Genomic DNA, 19,946 nt, shown 5'->3' with positions numbered 1-19,946 from the left:
CCTGTTTCCCATCTGATTTTGGACTTCGAAAAACGTAATATTACTGAGATCTTGGCGAATTTTCAACCTACACCCCTGCTGCACTTGGGATGAAGAGGTTAAACTAACTAAGCAAGAAACAAACCAAAACTAGCATAATATGTAGCCATGTTAGAGACACTTGAAACATTTACGCCCTGTGATACAGAGGGTCCCCTATCTAACAATTGATATAATTTGTTTTTATCCTTTTGCAAGTGCTCTAATTCATTGGTTTGTCTTTCTTTGGCTATTTTATCCAATGTTGAATAACAAAGGTCTTCTGTTTCTTGAAGTTGGAGCTTACCCGAATGTGCAGAACTTGTTTGGAGAACTTAATATAAATGATCGTCTGCAGTGGAAGGAGCATTCTATGATATTTGCAATGCCAAACAAGCCTGGAGAGTTCAGCCGTTTTGATTTTCCTGAAGCTTTGCCTGCACCATTAAATGGTATATTATACATTGAGCTAGATAAATATTTAATTGTATCCTTGTTTTTTAAAGTTTGCATTTTGTTCCAAAACTAATTTTGCAATATTGTGTAAAGCCAAAATAAAAAAACAAAAAAAAACTCATACCATTTATATGGAAGCATTCTCAAGCTACTACGAATGTTTGGAGCATGCAATATGATGTTCACCACTGTTTCACCTAGAAGATCTAACTGTAAAAGAATGGCAAAGTAAATTTATAATATCAGTGTACATGTGGGCTAAGATCACATGACCAAGGTCACATAGCACACAGTGGGAAGAAATATTTGTAAAGGACAGAATAAATTTATACTTCACCATATATCAATACTTCCATGCACAATCAGATTAAAAGCTCTAGGACTGCTGTTCAAGTGTATGTGAACCTTGTTACGCTTCCTGCTTCTTATGTACTAATGGTATTACTAAATTTCTGTGTGTTGACATAACTTTTTGTTTCATATTACTGGATTAAGCTGCATTTCTTCAACATCTGACCTGAAAGAATTTTCTCCAGTGTGTCTTTGTGGTGTCAAAAAGTGTAGCAAAAACATAAACATGAAAAGCCTATACTCTATCTCAAGCCTCTTCTTTGTCTGATTTTTGAAGTTCGGATTTGTTGAGAATTTGTGACCCCATTGATGATTAATATCTTAACTTCATATTGCAGAGTGGTACTAGCTGAACAAATAGGATTCTAACAAAGAAATTTTTATCTTGCCATTGTTTGCCCTCCCATTAACCCTTCCTCCCTTGCCCCTTTTCGTTTGATAGGAACAAAATTATGTGAGTTCCACAATGTATAAAAATAATAGAAAGAAAGAAAATTATAAAGGTGGTAAAGTAGCACCTCTAATTTAGAGACCTCCCTTTAAGTAAAATAAATAAATAAAATGAAGTACAAAGATAAAGCAGCTTCTTACCTTTAGACAAGACTATAAAGAACCCTTAATAATGAACATAGGACCAAAAAAAGTTCATAAATTGAGACCCCTGGCAGAAAGATAGAGCAAATAGAAACCAGTGAAAGATAACTGTCTCCGATATTCTGTGTTTCTTCCCCTCATCTGAGCAGCAGATCCCTGTGTGCATTGCATATTTTTGTATATTAGCACATCAGATACCAGTCAACTACTTCTTAATGATGAAGGCTTTATTGAATCTCTACCAGTTTGCAACCTGTTGATGCATGAGCCTGAGACTCCCGTGTTCTTTCCAACTCTTTTCCGCAGACCAGTACTCCTACTGGAATTCTGATCAATTGGAATCCGTAGTTTTGAAGATTTATGTACTAATTGGGACCTCTTCTTCTGTTACATTTATCAGGTCCTAGTGCCCCAAACCCTTCTGCAAAAAATAAATAAACATAAGTAAATAAATAGAAAAATAAAGCAAATGATCAAATGTGATATTCTGTTAGTCCTTTGATGATCCTGCAACTAACTGAAACCTTCTACTACTCCGTAGCCCCCACTTCTTGTGAGGGGCATTAGCCTACTCAGACTTCAGTCAGTCTATACCATCACGAAAAGGTGAGGAGAAATAAGGTCACCTTCCTATGTGCCCTTTGTGGTAAGGAAGAAATCATCTTGGATCCCGTTGATGAGGGTGTGGGTCAGGGACCACACCAGAAGCCACAACAATGCATTCGTCTCAGTCACTGAAAATGAGGAACACATTTTTACTATGCTGCTAATACTTTATACTTGTACTGGCTCTGCTATTCTCTGCCTCTGATTGGCTGAGGAAGAGTTATGAGAGTAAAACATAAAAATATGTTGTTCCGGGTTGGGCATGCTATCTTTACTGATTCGAAAACTAAAAGAAAATAAATAAATAATTAATAGGTCATTCCATTTCAACATAAGACCCACTGCCCCATTCCATAGTTTTGGGTCAAAGCCCATTCTCTTCTGATCATCAATAAGAAGTCTCACCTGATCTCAGATCATGGCCTTTCCATTGTTCTCTGAAGTCGAGTTCCTAAACCCATTTCCAAGGTGAAAATATTTGCTTTGTTCAATATTTACTCCTTCACAAGAGGGTCTTGATTTGTCCTTGGTGGCTTTTAAAATACACTGTCAAGAACATGCGAGATTACTTTTTCCACCACATTGTTAAGTGGGTTGCCAGTACTTCCTGCAATGTTCTATACACTAAATATTAAATGCATATACTCCCCCCCCCCCTCTTTTTTTCTGGAGGCAATCACTCTCCATCCCCCTTTCTCATCTTGTTCATTTCTTCCCTTCCCCCCCAAAGGGACAAGAATTACATGACCTGCCTCTATTGTGGAAAGAAGAGTGGATAAAGCCACAAAAATACAAATAGAAATGTCGTTGTTATGTAGTTCTAGTTTCCTCATTTATTTCCCTACTGTCCAGCATTTCAAGAGAGATGGTGCATAATGAGGATATGTTTCTAGATATAACCCATTCTGGCATTCCATTATCAATCGTTGTTATTAATTTTAGTCAAGAAAGTGATTGGCAGGAATCTGGGCCATATTGAAGAACAATGAGATGCTGACTTGGCCAGAGAAATTGAAGTTTGCTATTGGTCTCTTGCCTGCAATGCTTGGTGGACAGGCATATGTTGAGGCTCAAGATGGTCTGTCTGTTAAAGAGTGGATGAGGAAGCAGGTAGTTAAAATAGTTTATCGTGATTTGCTACATGTTTCTGGATGTTTTGTTGATTTCTTTTGACATTGATAGTTGAGTTATTTAATTAACGTAGTGGTAGAACAATATGGCTCTGAGTCAAATCTCAAAGCCCAAGTGACCTATAAGCAATGTTGGGCATACCTGCAAACTGCAGGTAATGGGCCAAGACAAGGATCAACCGTGAGTTAGGGTCAGAAATTCAGAGATGAAATCAGAAACTGATATTGTCCAAACATAACCAAAGTTTCTAAAGCTCTCCTAAGGAAACATGTCCAAATTCAAGTCTGAAATAGAGCCTACCTGGTGTTGAGCATATCTGCGCACTTCAGGTGGCCAAGACTAAGGTCGCCCATGGTTAGGGTCTGACATTCAAGATGAGGTCAGAAGTTGCAGTAGTCCTAACATAACCAAAATTCCTAAAATTGAATCTAAGGGAACACTTCCAGTTATAGATCTGAAATAAACTTAAATAGTTTTTGTGAACCAAAAATGCAGAGAGAGAAAGGGTTCTGATTATGTATATAGAAATCAACTTGAGAGGTATTTTCCCAGTTATCAGGGTTATGAAAAAATTTGGATGAAAATGTTGATATATGCTTGAAGGGTAATGTTGGAAGAATAGAGCAAGGACGATCTCAACTACTCTGATTTGAGGATCCAAGTTTCATTTTCTGTTATTTCCTTTTTTGTTTGATTTCCTATACCGGATGTAATCTTTGGACTTGCATATAATAAAGATATTGGCTAGAGGAGGCTTACACAATGAGTAAGGCCTCCTAGACTTTCTCTGGTTTTCATCTTCTCCTTCTCACAATTCTGTTTCCCTCTTATTTCTCTGTAATCTAAAATTTAAAATCTAGAAAAATATTGAAGCATTAATTTCAGAAAGAATTTCTGGAACTGCAAAATCAGAAACATAAAAATTCTGATGTGATTGTCTGAAAATAGGAACAGTAATGGCTTTGCAATTTGCAGAACGTTATCATTAATGAAAAAGGCTAATATAAAGTGGCTTAAAGAGAAGAAAGAAGGTTAAAACTTGAAAGCTCATCCTGCATTCATTTTCTTAGTTGTGAGAGAAATTTGTGATAATCTCAGAGCTTACCTGCCACTTATTTAGTGCTTGGTCTGGCACAATGTGGTGACATTATTTCCTGCATATGATTAAAAATAAATAAACGAAATTCGAAGTGTAAGCATCCTCACCAGTCTTTAACCTATCTACAATGTGTCTAAAAATTGCTACTGTTGGGGATTCTTCGTCCCTACTTAATTTTCTGAAACTTCTGTCATTCCATAATACAGGATTTTCACCTAAATTGCTACTTGTATGTACTTAATCTTTGCTAATTAGTGACTTGAAAATCTCTAAATGCCAACCATATCATCACTCACTTTATCTTATGAATTCTATGTGACATTTTCTTGTCCTTGTGTTACAGCTTGAAATTGATAATTTGCATTGTGATATTTGAACTGTTTGATGAATTGATCTTATAATACTTCGAGACATCTATAGGGTTAACATGAGTTTGTAGGAGCCCTCAAAATGATACATTTTACAGTCATTTCTGGCCTTCATATTTCTCTATTGATGACGAGTTGACTTTATTACAGGGAATACCTGATCGAGTTACTGATGAAGTGTTTATTGCCATGTCGAAGGCACTGAACTTCATAAACCCAGATGAGCTTTCAATGCAATGCATTCTGATAGCTTTGAATCGATTTCTTCAGGTAAAATCTTGATTTGGTCATCATTGCATTAGAATTTTGTGAACTTAATTGACAGACAAACTCAGTTCAAGGTCAATTTCTGGAGTTTAGAACTGGTTCAGCTAAAGACATGATTGAAGTTGATGATTTTCAAAAGTATAGGTTGGCTAGAAATGAAGCTAAGAAAATTGCGGGAAAAGCAAGGAAGAAGAAGTATGAAGAGTTATACAATAAGTTGGCACGAAGGAAGGGGGAAAATCTATTTATAAGATAGCTAAAATAAGGGATAGGAAGAGTAGAGATCTTGACTATATTAGATGTATTAAAAATGAATATGGTAAAGTACTAGTATGTGATGAGGACATTAAGAAAAGATGGGAAATCTATTTCTCTAGTCTACTAAACGAGCATGCTTCAAGCACCTGTGAGTCGGATGATTACACCATTCACCAAGGCACCAATTTTAAAACATATTTGCGGAGAATTTCGACGTCCGAAATAAAAGAAGAACTAAGGAGGATGAAACTAGGCAAGACCCTAGGTCCTGATGAAATGCCAATAGAAGTATGGAAGAGCTTAGGAACCTGCGGACTAGTTTGGTTGACTAAGTTGTTTAATAAGATTATGAGCACAGGGAAAATGCAAGATGAATGGAGGAGAAACATTGTGGTTCCAATTTACAAAAATAAAGGAGATATTCAAAGTTGTAATAACTATAGGGGCATTAAACTGATAAGTCATACTATGAAAGTATGGGAGAGAGTAATTGAAATTCGTTTGAGACACTTAACTACAATTACAAAGAACTAGTTTGGGTTTATGCCGAGAAGATCTACAACGAGGCTATTTACCTAATTAGGAGACTTATGGAAAGGTATAGAGAGTGTAGGAAAGACATTTATATGGTATTTATTGACCTAGAAATAGCTTATGATAGAGTTCCTAGAGTGTTAATTTGGCAAGTACTAGAGAAAAGAAGTGTTACAAGTAAATATGTAGACATAATTAAGGATATGTATGATGAATCAGTGACAAGCGAAAAAAATAGTGGGGGGACAAAGTAATGAATTGCCAATTACAATTGGGCTACATCAAGGATAAACTTTAAGCCCATATTTATTCGTAGTTGTAATGGATGAATTAACCAAAGATATTCAAGACGAGGTCCCTTGGTGTATGTTTTTTTTTGATATTGTGTTGATAGATGAGACTTAGGTGAGGATTAATACTAAGTTAGAATCTTGGAGAGCAATTTTGGAATCAAGAGGCTTTAAATTAAGTAGAACAAAGACAAAATATCTAGTTTGTAACTTTAGTTGTGATCGGGTAGACAATATGGTGGTGAAACTTGATGATAAGGAGATTCTTCATAGTGATTCTTTTAGGTACCTAGAATCAATCATAAATAAAAGAAGTGATATAGAGGATGATGTTTCCCGAAGAATTAAATAGGGTGGATGAAGTGGAGAGTTACGTCCGGGGTCTTGTGTGATCAACATATTCCATTAAAGCTTAAAGGAAAATTCTATATGACCGTCATTTGACCAGCTATGATGTACGGTGCAAAGTGTTGAGCTTTTAAAAAGAATCATATAGATAAACTCAGTGTAGCAGAAATGAGGATATTAAGATGAATGAGTGGCAAAACTATAAAGGATAAGATAAAGAATGATCATATTAGAATTGGTTTGGGAGTTGCTCCCGTAAGTGATAAGCTTCGGGAAAGTCGTTTGAGGTGGCACGGCCATGTTCAACAAAGACCTATAAATGCCTGACTTGAGAAGTGATATAATCCAGATTGAAGGAACTAGAAGAACTAGGGGTAAACCTAAGATAACCTTAAGAGAAGTATTGAGAAAGGATATGCATAGCTTAGGCCTTATATCTAGCATGGCCTCAAACAAAACTAATTGGAAGGCAAGAATCCATGTAGCCAGCCCCATTTAGTTGGGACAAGGCTTATTGTTGTTGTTATAATTGACAGACAAACTCAGTTCAAGGTCAATTTCTGGAGTTTAGAACTGGTTCAGCTAAAGACATGATGGAATCATTAATATCAAATTTTACTGGAAGTCTGAATTTCAATTAGTAATGGCTGATTCTTTCTGTTTTTCTGCAATGCTTTTCCTAATTTTGATGAATCTTCTATCTCTGGACCTTGAAGTGATTCTCCTTTTTCTTTTTGTGCTTTTTCTAATTATTGACCAATCTTCTTTCTCTGGACCATGAAGTGTCAATAAGTGTATGTATTCTCCCTGCCATGTAGAAAGTATTCTGAGTATATTTTCATCTTTTGCTATTAAATTTAAGACCATTGTCCATGCTCACAGTCCTCTCTCATTCTTTTTAAGTTTCTCATGTCAAAAGAACCCGAGAGTATCTGCTAGATTTGGCACCTCACCGCAAGCTAAAATATAGACTGAACAAAATCATCTTCTTGACCAAGGCTTCCTAGAAAATCCATGACTGCGAGCTGCTCTAATGGTATTGCATTTTGATCACATGAGCATTAATAGGAACAAATCAATTCAAATCCTCATGCATTTTCTGTAATCAGCACAATATTGGAGTATTTGCCTACCCTTTTGATCAGCAGGATAGACGTCTTGACAGTGTATAGATCCAGGATGTTAATACCTGAATATAAGAGATTTAGATAATCCCTCAAATCTTTCACCATATGGATACGGGTAACCCAATCAACTATCGGACTGTCCATGCTATTCAAAAGATGTCCTAAAATGCATGCAGCCATAAGCCGCCAAGATGGATCACGATTTGACTTATACTTTATTAGGTGTTTTGATCAACCATGACCAGCCAAAACTAGTAACGATGTGTTTCCACTGCTAGAAATTATTGGCTCCTTTCAGTTTCTGGTCAACAAACCGATTGGGGAAAAGGACATCACCTCTGCAACCACACTCTTCTCTCCATTGATAGAACATTCAGATTTCTTGGCCATAGAAAAGTCTAATAACAAATTCTGACTCTAGAATTTCAAATGCAGCAGTACTTCCAACTAGGGCAACAGAAAAGGTCCTCAAATAAATTCAGAAAAGGCAGCTGCAAAAATAGATCTTCAACTAATTTCAGAAAGGGAGTTCTAACAGAAAATTAATTTTTCAATAACAAATCTTCAGACACAGGCAGCACTGCAGCAGCAGATACTTCTGCTGTCCTCAGAAAACTGAAAATGGAGCAATTGACTCTAATGAAATCCTTCACCCTGAAAATATTTCTCAGAAACATAGAATAAGTCCTACCTCAGATATTGGATCAGAAGTCGTAACCCAAACACAAATCAGAAAATGAAGTGGTTCTTTATTCAATCCATGAATCATTCTCTACAACATACCAAAAAACAGCAGTAAGGGTGCTACATGCCTGCACCCTTTAATTGTAAAATCAAAGGTCCTTCAAACCAGCTTCTGGAGCTATCCACCAACAAAAGAAATAGGTAAGAGGAGGAGGGAGACCAGTCTAATTGAACCTCCATATCAGTCTCTAATAGGCTGGCTCTGATACCATGTAAATTAGAAAACAGAACCAGAGAACTGAAGAAAGAAAAAAGAAGAGGGAAGATGAGAACCAGGGTGAGCTTCTCGCAGATAGCAAGCAGTCACCAAACATCTAGTTAAGTTGCAATAGAACCAAGTATAAGAGTTAGTCCCGAAGTAGGAAATGGAAAAAGAATATATGGCACTAGAATCCTGTGAATTAAGGCCTGATGCTAATCTCAAGAGGGATTTCTCCCTTTTTTGTATCCTCTTTGCCATTTGCACTTTTAACAGCTATCCTCACAAAGTTGGCGGAGTCACACTCCATAAGTTCTTTAACCTGTTCAAAAGACTTGATGATCTTAGGCGTTATTCCTGTATGCTTGGTTTCTTTTAATTTCTGTAGTCATGGAATGTAAATTGAAGGTCTGTGTTATGGTAAAGGAGTCTAGAGATTATGTTGACAGATGATGGAATTAGCTTTTTAAGATTGTTTAAAACATGGCAACAGGAAAAGCACGGTTCCAAGATGGCCTTTCTAGATGGTAACCCTCCTGAAAGACTATGCTTGCCAATTGTTGATCATATTCAGTCACTTGGTGGTCAAGTCCGACTCAATTCACGTATACAAAAGATAGTGCTGAATAATGATGGAACGGTCAAGCATCTTATTCTTACTAATGGGAGTGTAATAGATGGAGATGCCTATGTATTTGCTACTCCCGGTATAGTTTTTCTATTTGTTCCTGTGATATATAAATCTATTTTTTCCAGTAATTCCTCATATGTTCTATTTGCATCAGTTGATATCTTGAAGCTTCTTTTACCTGAAGACTGGAAAGAGATTCCGTATTTTAAGGGGTTAGAGAAATTAGTTGGAGTTCCAGTCATCAATGTTCATTTATGGTAAATTTCCTGTTATTCTTTAGTTTTGTCTTGATACTAGAGGCAATGCTTTGAATTTAATTTTTGTCTTGTATTAATGACATCAATGGGTTCTATCTAGACCATGCAAGCCATCATATTCTTTTGGAGAGTACACATTTACTAGAGCGTCACCAAGGCATCGGAGAGTGCATAATTCTCAGAGCATCATGAAAGCAATGCCTTGGAGATGAGACCATGGAACGAAAGTTCGCTCGGTTCGCCGGGTTCGAGCCATCACTCATCAATTCGCCGAAATTTCTTTCCATGGATGAGACCTTTTAGGAGGCCCAAGGCGATAGCCTACTTTCCATGCATGCAAAAAAATGTACACTCTGTCTGTAGGCGACACGAAGGGAACGCCTTGTATGCCATATGACGCCTTATGGGTTGAAAGTAGTTTTTTTGACATTTTTTGTTTAGATTTTACTTTTCAATGATAATAATTTATGCCACAATATTACAAACTATTTTATTACCATGAAACAAGAAGCATGAGATCATTTTAAGATTAAAGAAACAGGGTCAAATGAGGGCTGAGGTTATCTGTAGAATACTTCCATAATTATATATATCTTAATCATTTATTGTTATGCAATGTTGCAATGATATATGGTGAGATGAAGTTATTTATATACATACATACATACATTAAAAAAATATATATATATATATATATATATATATATATATATATATATATATATATATATATATATATATATATATATATATATATATATATTATTATTTGTTTAGCTTATAAGAATTACATTAGTTTTAATATCACATAAAATGGGCATATAAAAAATGTATTCTAAGGTGATGTCATATGCATCGGGTATCGGTGGGTATAGACAGACACTTTTTTCCGGACAAATGAAATGTGTATTGACCAATACAATTAACATACACTCAAGATGCTTCCTTTAAATCTTCAACATTAAACCATCAAGTGAGATATCAAACTGAGAGCAAATGAAGTCCTTGGGAACTTGGTTTTGTATTTGATATGAGTTGGAGAGATCATCTATAGCGTTCACTATCTCAACAAGTTTTTGGGACAACAGTGCTCAAATCATGGATTGAAACAGATTTGAGTGAAATAAGTGGTAGAGCTGCAGTCCCTTTATTTCTTTTCTGATTGTTAATGATTTTTTTAATTCTTGTTATGCATCACCAGGTTCTCTGGAAATGGTCAAAATCCTTGCATCAAGCTGATATTTGTTTGTGTGGCATGATAATGTTTATACATCTCTTCAATACGATATCTAATACCAATACTTAAATTTTTACTTTTACAGGTTTGACAGAAAGCTGAAGAACACTTATGATCATCTACTTTTCAGCAGGTTCAGCTTCAACTATGACAACCATGTTTTCCCTTTAAAACTGAGAATGCAATTGTGTGGTAATGCTAATTGATTTGTTGCATAAGTTGCATCTGTAGGAGTTGGATTACTAGCTTCAAATTTATAAAATGGGAGAAGAAATAGAAGGAAGAGGGAGTTACTGGTCAACTCCTTGTATTTTAAATATGCAATCTGCTGAGAGCCTGAGAGATCCTTTGGGTTAACTACACATTAAAATTAATATTAAGTAGCCCATGCCCACTGGTACCTAGAATTTCTTTATATGCTTGTAGATCTTACAAACAATACTAACCAGTCTTCTATTTATGAGTTCTCCACCAAGATTTGAGTATTGTTTAGCAGAAGCTTTGCTTTGAAGTTGCTGAATCATGCTCATGTTAAAAGTAATTAATAAATAATGATAATAATAAATGCTTTCATCCATACTCCATACAGTCAACATACTAGAGTTAAGGGTGCAACATTGGAAGGTTGATCAGGTGGGAAACTAACTAGAAACCAATATTTAGGATCTTTAATGAACAGGCAACTTGAATTGGTCAATTTTAGGTTTAGAGTTAGGTTGGAGTAAGGGTTGAATGATGGGGTTATGCTAGACGAATATAGATGGCTATCAGTGAAGGCTTTTGAGGTATTGCAGATGGTGGAATATTTGCTGTTAAGAATCCGTGTAGCCAACGCCAGTTGGGAAAAGGCTTCTTCTTGTTGCTGTTGCAGATGGTGTCATGTTGCTGGATTTGAAGTGTCAACAATGTATGGTTAAGGTTTCAGGTTTCTGGAAAGTGAAAAATGAGGGAATCTAGGATTTCTAGTTGGAATTTGTGTAGCGTTTCCAGCTGTGGGAGGACTGAGGAGTATCAATCCAAATATAAGCCATAACTGATGGTTGAATTGTGCTTGATGAGTTTTAGCGTTTCAAGAAGAACCTGAGATGGAGGATGTGAGGGTTTAAATGGTTAAGTGTGTATATGTTCAAAACATCGGCTGCTTCTGATGCTGGGAATGACTCCCCCCCCCCCGGCCGCAGCTGGAAATGACTTGCCCCCCTCCGGGGGGCCGGGGTGTGGGGGAGTGTGGTGGGGTGTTAGGTCTTGGAAAGTTTTTAAAATAGAAAAGGATAAGATAGGGTCAATGCATGATTTTGTGTAGTATTCAAAGGAAGACAATGAGGAGTTAGGGATGATTCAACTTACTGATGTGAGAAGAAAATCTACTTGAAGGCTTGAAGATATCCTTGAACACACAGGAAGTTCCAACAACCATGAAGGGTCTTTTGCAAAGATCAAACTTGACAGCTTGGGGAATCCTGAGAAAGAAAAGTTGAGAGGGGATGGGAAATTTCAGTCCCTCTCACAAGGCCTAACAATTCTCAGCTAACATTTCTTATTCATTAGTTCATTTCCAATATTTGCCTCTCTTGCAACCTTATACTAAAGGATCAATAGAAGACTCCTACAGATCTATGCAAAAAGGAAAGGCCTAACCCGATCTTAAACCTACTAGGTAACTTAAACTGACTAGGAAACTGAAAGACTCAAAACAGAGTCAATCACAACTTGAAAGAGTGTATTCTCTTGGCGAAAAGGAGAATATTCCTAGTCGATTCAACAGATATTACAAAATGTTGTAAAAGTTCTCTTTGGATGTTTTATATACTAGAAGATATTGCTTTTAGCAATAGAAAACCATACCTTGAATCTTAATCCTTCAACTATAGATCTAGGGATGTAGCAAGAGGTGAAATAAGGAAAACTGTTGAAGAAGCAATAAACACAGAGACTGAATCTTCCCATTGAGTCCATAAAGAAAGGACATTCTGATATCTTTGCAGTGTAGATTTCCTGTTAAGCTCAATGTGAGGCCTGAAAATGACAGCCTACCTGAACCAGGTTGAATTATGTATCAAGCTTGAGTTGAACCCTCTCTGGAGGCTAAGTAGGTACCAATTCTTGTGGTCTTTGTTAATACCGAACAGGAGCAATTTTTATTTTTCAAAGTCAGACCACTATGTGTGCTGCATGCTCTTGTATTCGTCCTACAGACTACGAGGCAGACTCTCTGTCAGATCTAACTGGTGTTTCCTTTTCAAGTTGTTTACTCTTCTGATACTGGCATCTGTATTTCTCTTGCAGAAGCCCCCTCTTGAGTGTTTATGCAGACATGTCTGTGACATGTAAGGTAAATTCTATTCCATGAATTCTATCTAGAACTGCTTAGAGTATGCGCACTTCTGGTCCTCTTGTGATTTTATGCCATCTCATCCTGTGGGAGTAAGGTACGATGTGTTGAAAGACAATTCCTGAAACTTCTTTGAATATGTGCTCTTCCATGTGGCTATAACCCAGTATGAGGATTTTTATTGAATGTATTCAGCTTCTTTCTTAGTTGTTTTGAAATCTTTAGATTAGATGTGCTCTTATCAGAAAAGCAGCAGTTGATATTAAGTGGAAGGTACTTTAAGCCATCTCCTAGGTCAATGTGCCTGGACCTTATAAGTAAATGTTGGGCTCTTTAATCATAAGTGTCAAGCATTTCTCAGTTTTACTTTTTTAAGTTTCTACAATATTGTTTCCCTCTCTTAACATTAATATTTTGACCCCTATGCTAAGGCAAACCTGGAAAATATGTCACTCAAGTATAGAGTATGTCATCCACCTAGATGCAGTGGCCTTGCCTAGGTGTAGGCTTAGGTGCCATAGCATCTGCCTATTGGCTTTAGCATCATAACTACTATGGATTTTACTCAATTATACTAAAATATGAACTCCCTTGGTGCCTTCCCCTTGGCTAACATTATATGTTTCTGTAGCTTTTTCTCTTTTTCTTAAACTAGTTACTCAATTACACAAGGGGTCTGTGTGTCTTGTGTCTGTGTCTGTGTGTGTGTTGGAGGGGGGGGGGTTACTGCTTGAGTTTGGACTCAAGGAGGTCTGTTCACCTGGCAGATTGAGGATAAGATTGGGATAGGAGAAAATGGTTGGTAACATGGCTTATGTTCCTCAAGTATTCATCAGAAATCAATCAAGGTTCACATTATCTTTTGTCTGCTTTATCAATGAGTTGATGTTTTAGGAAAACTGTACATCTCAGCAGATGTCAATTACTTTCCTGTACCTAGTATCTTTTCTTTTAATGGATTAGAGATTATTTAAGTGTTATGACTTAGTCTCATTCGGCAAAGATATGTTGACCTACTTTTTTTAACACCTAAAGTTGAAATTTCAATAATGGATTTCTAGCTTTACTTGCATAATGCAGGAATATTATGATCCAGACAGATCAATGTTGGAATTGGTATTTGCACCAGCAGAGGATTGGATATCACGGAGTGATGAAGAAATTATTGAGGCTACCATGAAGGAGCTTGCAAAGCTCTTCCCTAATGAAATTGCTGCTGATGAGAGCAAGGCCAAGATTTTGAAGTATCGTGTCGTCAAAACTCCACGGTTAGAATCAAACTTTTCCCATCAAAACCTTTCTTGTCTTGTTTCAGTGAGAAGGATTGTTCTCTGAATACAAAGTTGTGGAGATCCTCTCTCAGGCATATCATCTGTTGTGGAGTCATATGCTTGTTGGGATGATTTTACTTAACATGGATGAAAAGTAGATTAGGTTATCATTGTTGGTCCCTTGATTGGCCATGTGCTGTACTATTGAACATGGACATTGTCCAATGTTTGTAGGCTATCGAGTATCAACTAGCCTTAGATGCTACTGTTACCGCATGCATAGAGATTCATGCCTGAGTTAGATCCTGTTTGCCAATTTTAAATTTTGAAATTATTTTCATTGATCATTCTGCAGGTTTGCTTATCTTTCCTAATATTTGGGGCATCCTTAGTACCGATAAGCAAGAAATTTACAGTTAGTATTCCAATTCCTTCTCTTCCTCGAATTTTATTTGTATAGGTTTCTGTTTCAGGTCAGTTTACAAAACCATACCAAATTGTGAACCATGCCGGCCCTTACAGAGATCCCCCATAGAAGGGTTCTATTTGTCTGGTGACTATACAAAGCAAAAGTATTTGGCTTCAATGGAAGGTGCTGTTTTGTCTGGGAAGTTTTGTGCACAGGCAATTGTTCAGGTAAAAGCTTCATGGACTGTACACACCCCCCCCCCCCCAAAACACACACACAAAAGAAAAGAACGTCTACAATTGTTAATTATGCAGGGCGGTTATTTGTTTATTCTTTTTCAGATATTGAGAATCAAATCTCACCTTTAAATATGTTGATATTTGCAGGATTATGAGTTGCTCCTTGCTCGGGCAGAAAGGATGCCGGCCAAGGCAACAAATATTTACCAGCAACGATGAAAAATTTGACGATTAGATCAAGAACGGTAACAATTGTCTATGTGACAATTATCATGGATCTTATGTTTCAATTATTCCATTCAATTTGGGCAATGCGGGAAACTCCATTATACCCATACATGGAAGCATTTAAGTTGTGATTCTAACTGGAAGCACTACCATGAACATCATTCAATGCGGAATTGGAATGTAAAGAGCATTCCACAACAAAAGGCTACACTCAAAGATACATTGCTTTGTTTCATTTTTTGTTGATAAAAGAAGAAAACACTTACAAATATTAACTAGAGTCCCACTATTATCAGTCATATGATTAGATGTTGTTATAGCTAAATGAACAAAACAAAGTTGGAGCATTGGGGATGGGAATTTGTCATACTTAATTGTTTGTGTTGTCTTAGCAACATGCATTAACCTAGAGATTACATCTAGAGGTCATATTCCTACTATTGGCTTTGGTAAGAGAGTTGGTAGGCTTGGTGGTTGCTCCATATCTCTCTTATTTCTAGCCATTGTTCTGTTGTTGTATCAATCCTTTATTGTAGACCAAAAAGTGTTGCCTCCAAATCATCCATTGTATTTAATTTGCCAAAATTGATGAACTTTAGATGTCCATCTGCATAGACCCCCATGCTCTATCCTACATTTCCTATTTGTTATTTAAATATCCTTAGAAGAGATGTATCGCTCCAATTTTTCATTAGTCCCAATGGCCTGTAGAATGAATTCTTTTCACCTAATCACACTAGATAAAGATATGCCAAATTGTTTCATTCTCCTTCCCGCATAAAACACATTCAAGCGGGACATTTGTCCATTGAGTTAATTTTGCTCGGACCGGTAATCCTGCATTCAAGACACGCTAGAAGAAAACTTTAAATTTTGGGTGAACTGGTAATTTCTACATGTGCTTCTATCATGTCGTAAATTGGTATTCATGGGGTGAAAAGCGTTCTTTTACTATTTCACAAAAAGCCAGTTTGACCAAGAATTCCCCATTTGGGGAAAGTAAGGAGGATCACGAAAGAGTTACTGGCAATGTTATAATGGGGGTGAGATAAAAGGAAGGTGAAGAGATCTCCCTGTTGAGAATTTGTAGGTTATAGAAAACTTAAGCCACCGTTACTCATCGATACCATAGAGAGAAATCTTGTAGAGATGTCAAACTATGTGTTCGGGAAGGTACCATGGATCAAACCAAAAGGATGTCTTTGTTCAATTCCAAGTTTTGTGGATTACCATTGTCCTTAATTAAAAAAGGATACTGGTGATACTATTCTATATCCACGATCCCTTTTGAACATATACTTTGGGATAGAAAATAGAGCGATGCTTAAAGTTTCTAGCTCTTAGAACTCGTACCCACATTGCTTCAAGTTAAGAGATTATTCTCCACCCTTACTTCAATATCAAGGCTGAGATGTAATCCTCCATCTTCTTGTAACCCATTCCTCCTAATTCTTTCGGTTGGCAACATTTCCCCCATGATAAGAGGTTCAATTATCTGTCCTTGCTAGATTGTCCATTCCAAAACCTTTGACACACTGCATCTATTTTAGTGCATAATGTCTTTTTGAACCTAAGACATTGCATTTAATAGAGTTCCATTGATTGAAATACCACCTGCATCAATACTCCCCTTCCAACCTATGATAAATTTTTTGATTTCCAACATGCCATCTTCTTGGTCATTCACTCCAAAACTATTTGTAAGATTTTTGTTTTCTCCTTTCCAACCAACAATTTCATTTCCCGGATAGGTGGTTTCCCCATTGATCTCTGATACCCTCAAAATTGAAAGTATCAAGTTCCTCTCATCTCTAGGTACATTACGACTTAAATAAACTCAACTTTTTTTGAAGTTGATTTCTTGCCCCGTTAAGTCTAAGAATGGTTCCATTACCACTTTTAAAGCCAACACTTCTTCGATGTCTGCTCTGCAAAATAGAAAAGTATTATCTGCAAAAAAAATATGGGTAATCTCTAGTGCCTCCCTTCCCACTTTTATGCCATTTAGAAGATTGAGGGGTTTGTACTCGTTAAGGAGACAAGACAAAACTTCCATAATTAACAGGAAGAAGTGGGACTGAGGGGGCACCCTTGTCGTAAACCACATGATCCATAGAACCACATGTAAGGGGATCCATTGAGCTTAATAGAGAAAGTGGGAGAGGAAATTAAAGCTTTAATTAACATGCACCATTGATCATCAAATCCAAGGAATTGAAAGAGTTTGAGTATGATGCCCCTATGTGCCTTATCATAAGCTTTGGACTTATCCAATTCCAAGGCAATAAAATCTTTCTTACTCCAGGTCTTTTGCATGTAATGAAAGATTTCATGGGCTACAATAATATTATCAGTGATCTGTCTGTGAGCCACAAAAGCCCACTAATTAGGGGAAATGATACTAGAAAGAAGTGGTTTCAACCTTTTAGCTAAAATTTTTGCAATAATTTTATAAGACACATTGCACAAGCTAATAAGTCGAAAATCAATGATAGTTTTTGCATCATCTTTGTTTGGAATGAAACACAGGATTGTGTGATTAACTTCATCAGGAAGTATGCCTTCCGAGAAGAAGGAGGTTACAATTGATCACATCCTCATTAATTAAATCCCAAAACCTTTGATAAAAAAATGCATTGAACCCATCAAACCCTGGGGATTTATAAGGTCCAAGGGAAAACACAACATTTTTTATCTCTATTGGATCCGAACAGCCAAAAGAGAACCACCCCTCAAATCAATGGGTGGAAAGAGACTTTTAACAAAACTTTGGGTCCAATGGGCAGGTAGCTTGATGTAGTTGTTTCATATAATCTGCAAATACCCTAGCTATCTCTTTTAGATTGGAGAATCGCCAACCATTTGCCTTAATGAAGGTAATCCCTCTCTTCTGGAGATTAATTTACTAGAAAAATGATAGAATCTAGTATTTTGGTCTCCATAAAAAATGTATATACCTCAAGACTTCTGAAACCAAAACATCTCTTTAGCTTCTATACCCAAGCCAACAGTTGTTTCTTTTGGTGGATGAGATTCCAATCCGGGTTGGCATATTGTTCCTAAACATCAATTTCAAGTGTAGTTCTGTGGAAAATATTGTCCACATAACCAAACACCGAATTGTTCCAATGTTGCAAATAACGAAACATATTGACCAATTTTTCATTGAGTGGTATACACTAATTCTTTAACCATGCAAACTGAAGATCTACTAAGAAATTAGGATGAGATATCTAGGCATTTTGAAAATGGAAGAGTTTGTGGTTATAAGTTGGTGCAACACAAGGCTCAAGTATTAGGGGGTTGTGGTCTGAACCAGTAGCAAGTAATTTTGCAACCTGCTGGTTTGAAAATCAGCTAATCCACCTAGGTGAAGAAAAGACCCAATCCAGCTTTTCCTTGACCAAATTGAGGGTTTTTGTCTATTAGTCCAAGTATACGAACAACCCGGCGCTGAAATTTCAAAGAGGTTTTCCTTATTAGTGATCGCTATCAATGCGGGTAGCGCAACAGAAGATCTAAACACCCTTCTAATTTTATCTTTGGTTTCCAAAAGTTCATTGAAGTCCCCCATAATCACAAATTGTTCTGTAAGCTTTTGCAATAAGGAAGCCACGTGTGATCAAAAAACCTTTCAATCAGAGTAATTTGGCGGGGGGCATAAATGAACACAACAATGTATGAAACATCAATCTTTCAACATCGAATCATAGAATACGGGCCGGCCCCAAGGCGTTAAACCGGTCTGTGAGGTCGAAGGGTCTTCCACAATAGGGTATGTATGTATTGTGGTTCCCTCTTCGTCTCGAGCACCCCGGTCCCTCCCGCCGGGGCACGCTCCGTTCCACCAGCCTTCGACAAATTTCAGATACATGCTCAACAGGGTCACCTATTACAAGCCCATACAGGGTTTTGGATGCTAAACATCAAACAGAGAATTTTGATGATCCCACTTCTTTCCATCCCATCGAGTTCGAATGTCCCTTGTAATTTTCCCTCGCCGGAGAATCTGGATTATTTGAAAGGTTGCCAACAGCAAAAGTCCTGGAAGAAGGGGTGTGTCAAGAGTTTCCCACACTTAGCTGTCTCCCCATTTGCACCGCCACACAACGTTGTTTTCCACAAACAGTTCAGCACTAAGTGCACATAGAACAAGAAAAGGAAGGAAGATAGAAGCTTCTTCAACACTTGCAAGCATACAAAATGCAAGACAAAAAGGAAGAACAAGAAAGAGAAAAGGAGAAGATGACAGTTGAAGCAACACTGGGTTAAACAATAGTCGTGGGGTCTTAGTCTTCGAAAGATAAGGATATGCAGGCTGTACTTCAGCTATTGAATAGAATTTAGATGGAAATAAAGACTGTTAGGTGCACATTAAGGGTGTTGTTGAGAGTCACTGTAGCTGAAGTTTGAAACGTTATAACACCCCCTGCACAGAAGCCCGTTAATTTCTCATCCACCAAACTCACCACTCCTCTCGTTGTCCCATCAGCGTAGTGGCTTCATACGTACCAGCATCCCTCAGAAAGAGATCTAACAAGGAGAAAGAGCGGAGCACTCCAGGGGAAGGAAGGAGCGTGGGTTCGAATAGCCGAGAGAAATGGAAAGATAGGTGATGAAAGTCATTCTAGAGCCCCCCATGATTGTTGAGAGAAATCTCTATTCTAACATGGTTTTGATAGACTTTTTTGTTCCTTTCCAGGATAGTTTTGATCTGATCACTCTTGGGTGGTGACCAGTGAACGAGTTGCTTTGTTTCATATGTTGAAGAAAATTGAGTTATGCTAGTAGGTTACTCTTGATTCTGAAGGAAATTATGCTACTTCTTTCTGGAGCCCCCCATGATTGTTGAGAGAAATCTCCAGAGGAAGGAATGGAATTGGACCAAATTCTCATGCACGGGATGGTCAGTGTCTTCCAAGCTAGGAAATGGGCAAAGCCCATGAACCCTA

At 37.2% G+C, this 19,946-nt stretch overlaps 1 protein-coding gene across 3 annotated transcripts in view; it reads left to right on the top strand.

The window, feature by feature from the left end:
• Positions 1-15,605, top strand: part of PDS3 (phytoene desaturase 3) — a 32,289-nt gene extending 16,684 nt beyond the window's left edge. For 2 of the 3 annotated variants that reach the window (XM_089145448.1, XM_089145446.1), the window contains exons 6-15: positions 315-470; positions 2,987-3,135; positions 4,774-4,893; positions 8,884-9,097; positions 9,176-9,278; positions 10,601-10,648; positions 12,802-12,847; positions 13,928-14,115; positions 14,592-14,754; positions 14,914-15,605. In XM_089145448.1, coding sequence (XP_089001574.1) covers positions 315-470; positions 2,987-3,135; positions 4,774-4,893; positions 8,884-9,097; positions 9,176-9,278; positions 10,601-10,648; positions 12,802-12,847; positions 13,928-14,115; positions 14,592-14,754; positions 14,914-14,985 — 1,259 coding nt within the window. In that variant the 3' untranslated portion in view covers positions 14,986-15,605. The remainder of the gene's footprint in view (positions 1-314; positions 471-2,986; positions 3,136-4,773; positions 4,894-8,883; positions 9,098-9,175; positions 9,279-10,600; positions 10,649-12,801; positions 12,848-13,927; positions 14,116-14,591; positions 14,755-14,913) is intronic. The other variant, XM_089145445.1, reaches the window with a different exon arrangement.
• Positions 15,606-19,946: the final 4,341 nt, after the last annotated feature.

This window comes from Hakea prostrata, chromosome 2 (genome assembly GCF_041222555.1).
Source record: "Hakea prostrata isolate BN-2017 chromosome 2, UWA_Hpros_2, whole genome shotgun sequence".
NCBI lineage: Eukaryota > Viridiplantae > Streptophyta > Magnoliopsida > Proteales > Proteaceae > Hakea > Hakea prostrata.
This window is presented reverse-complemented; position numbering and strand designations above follow the sequence as displayed.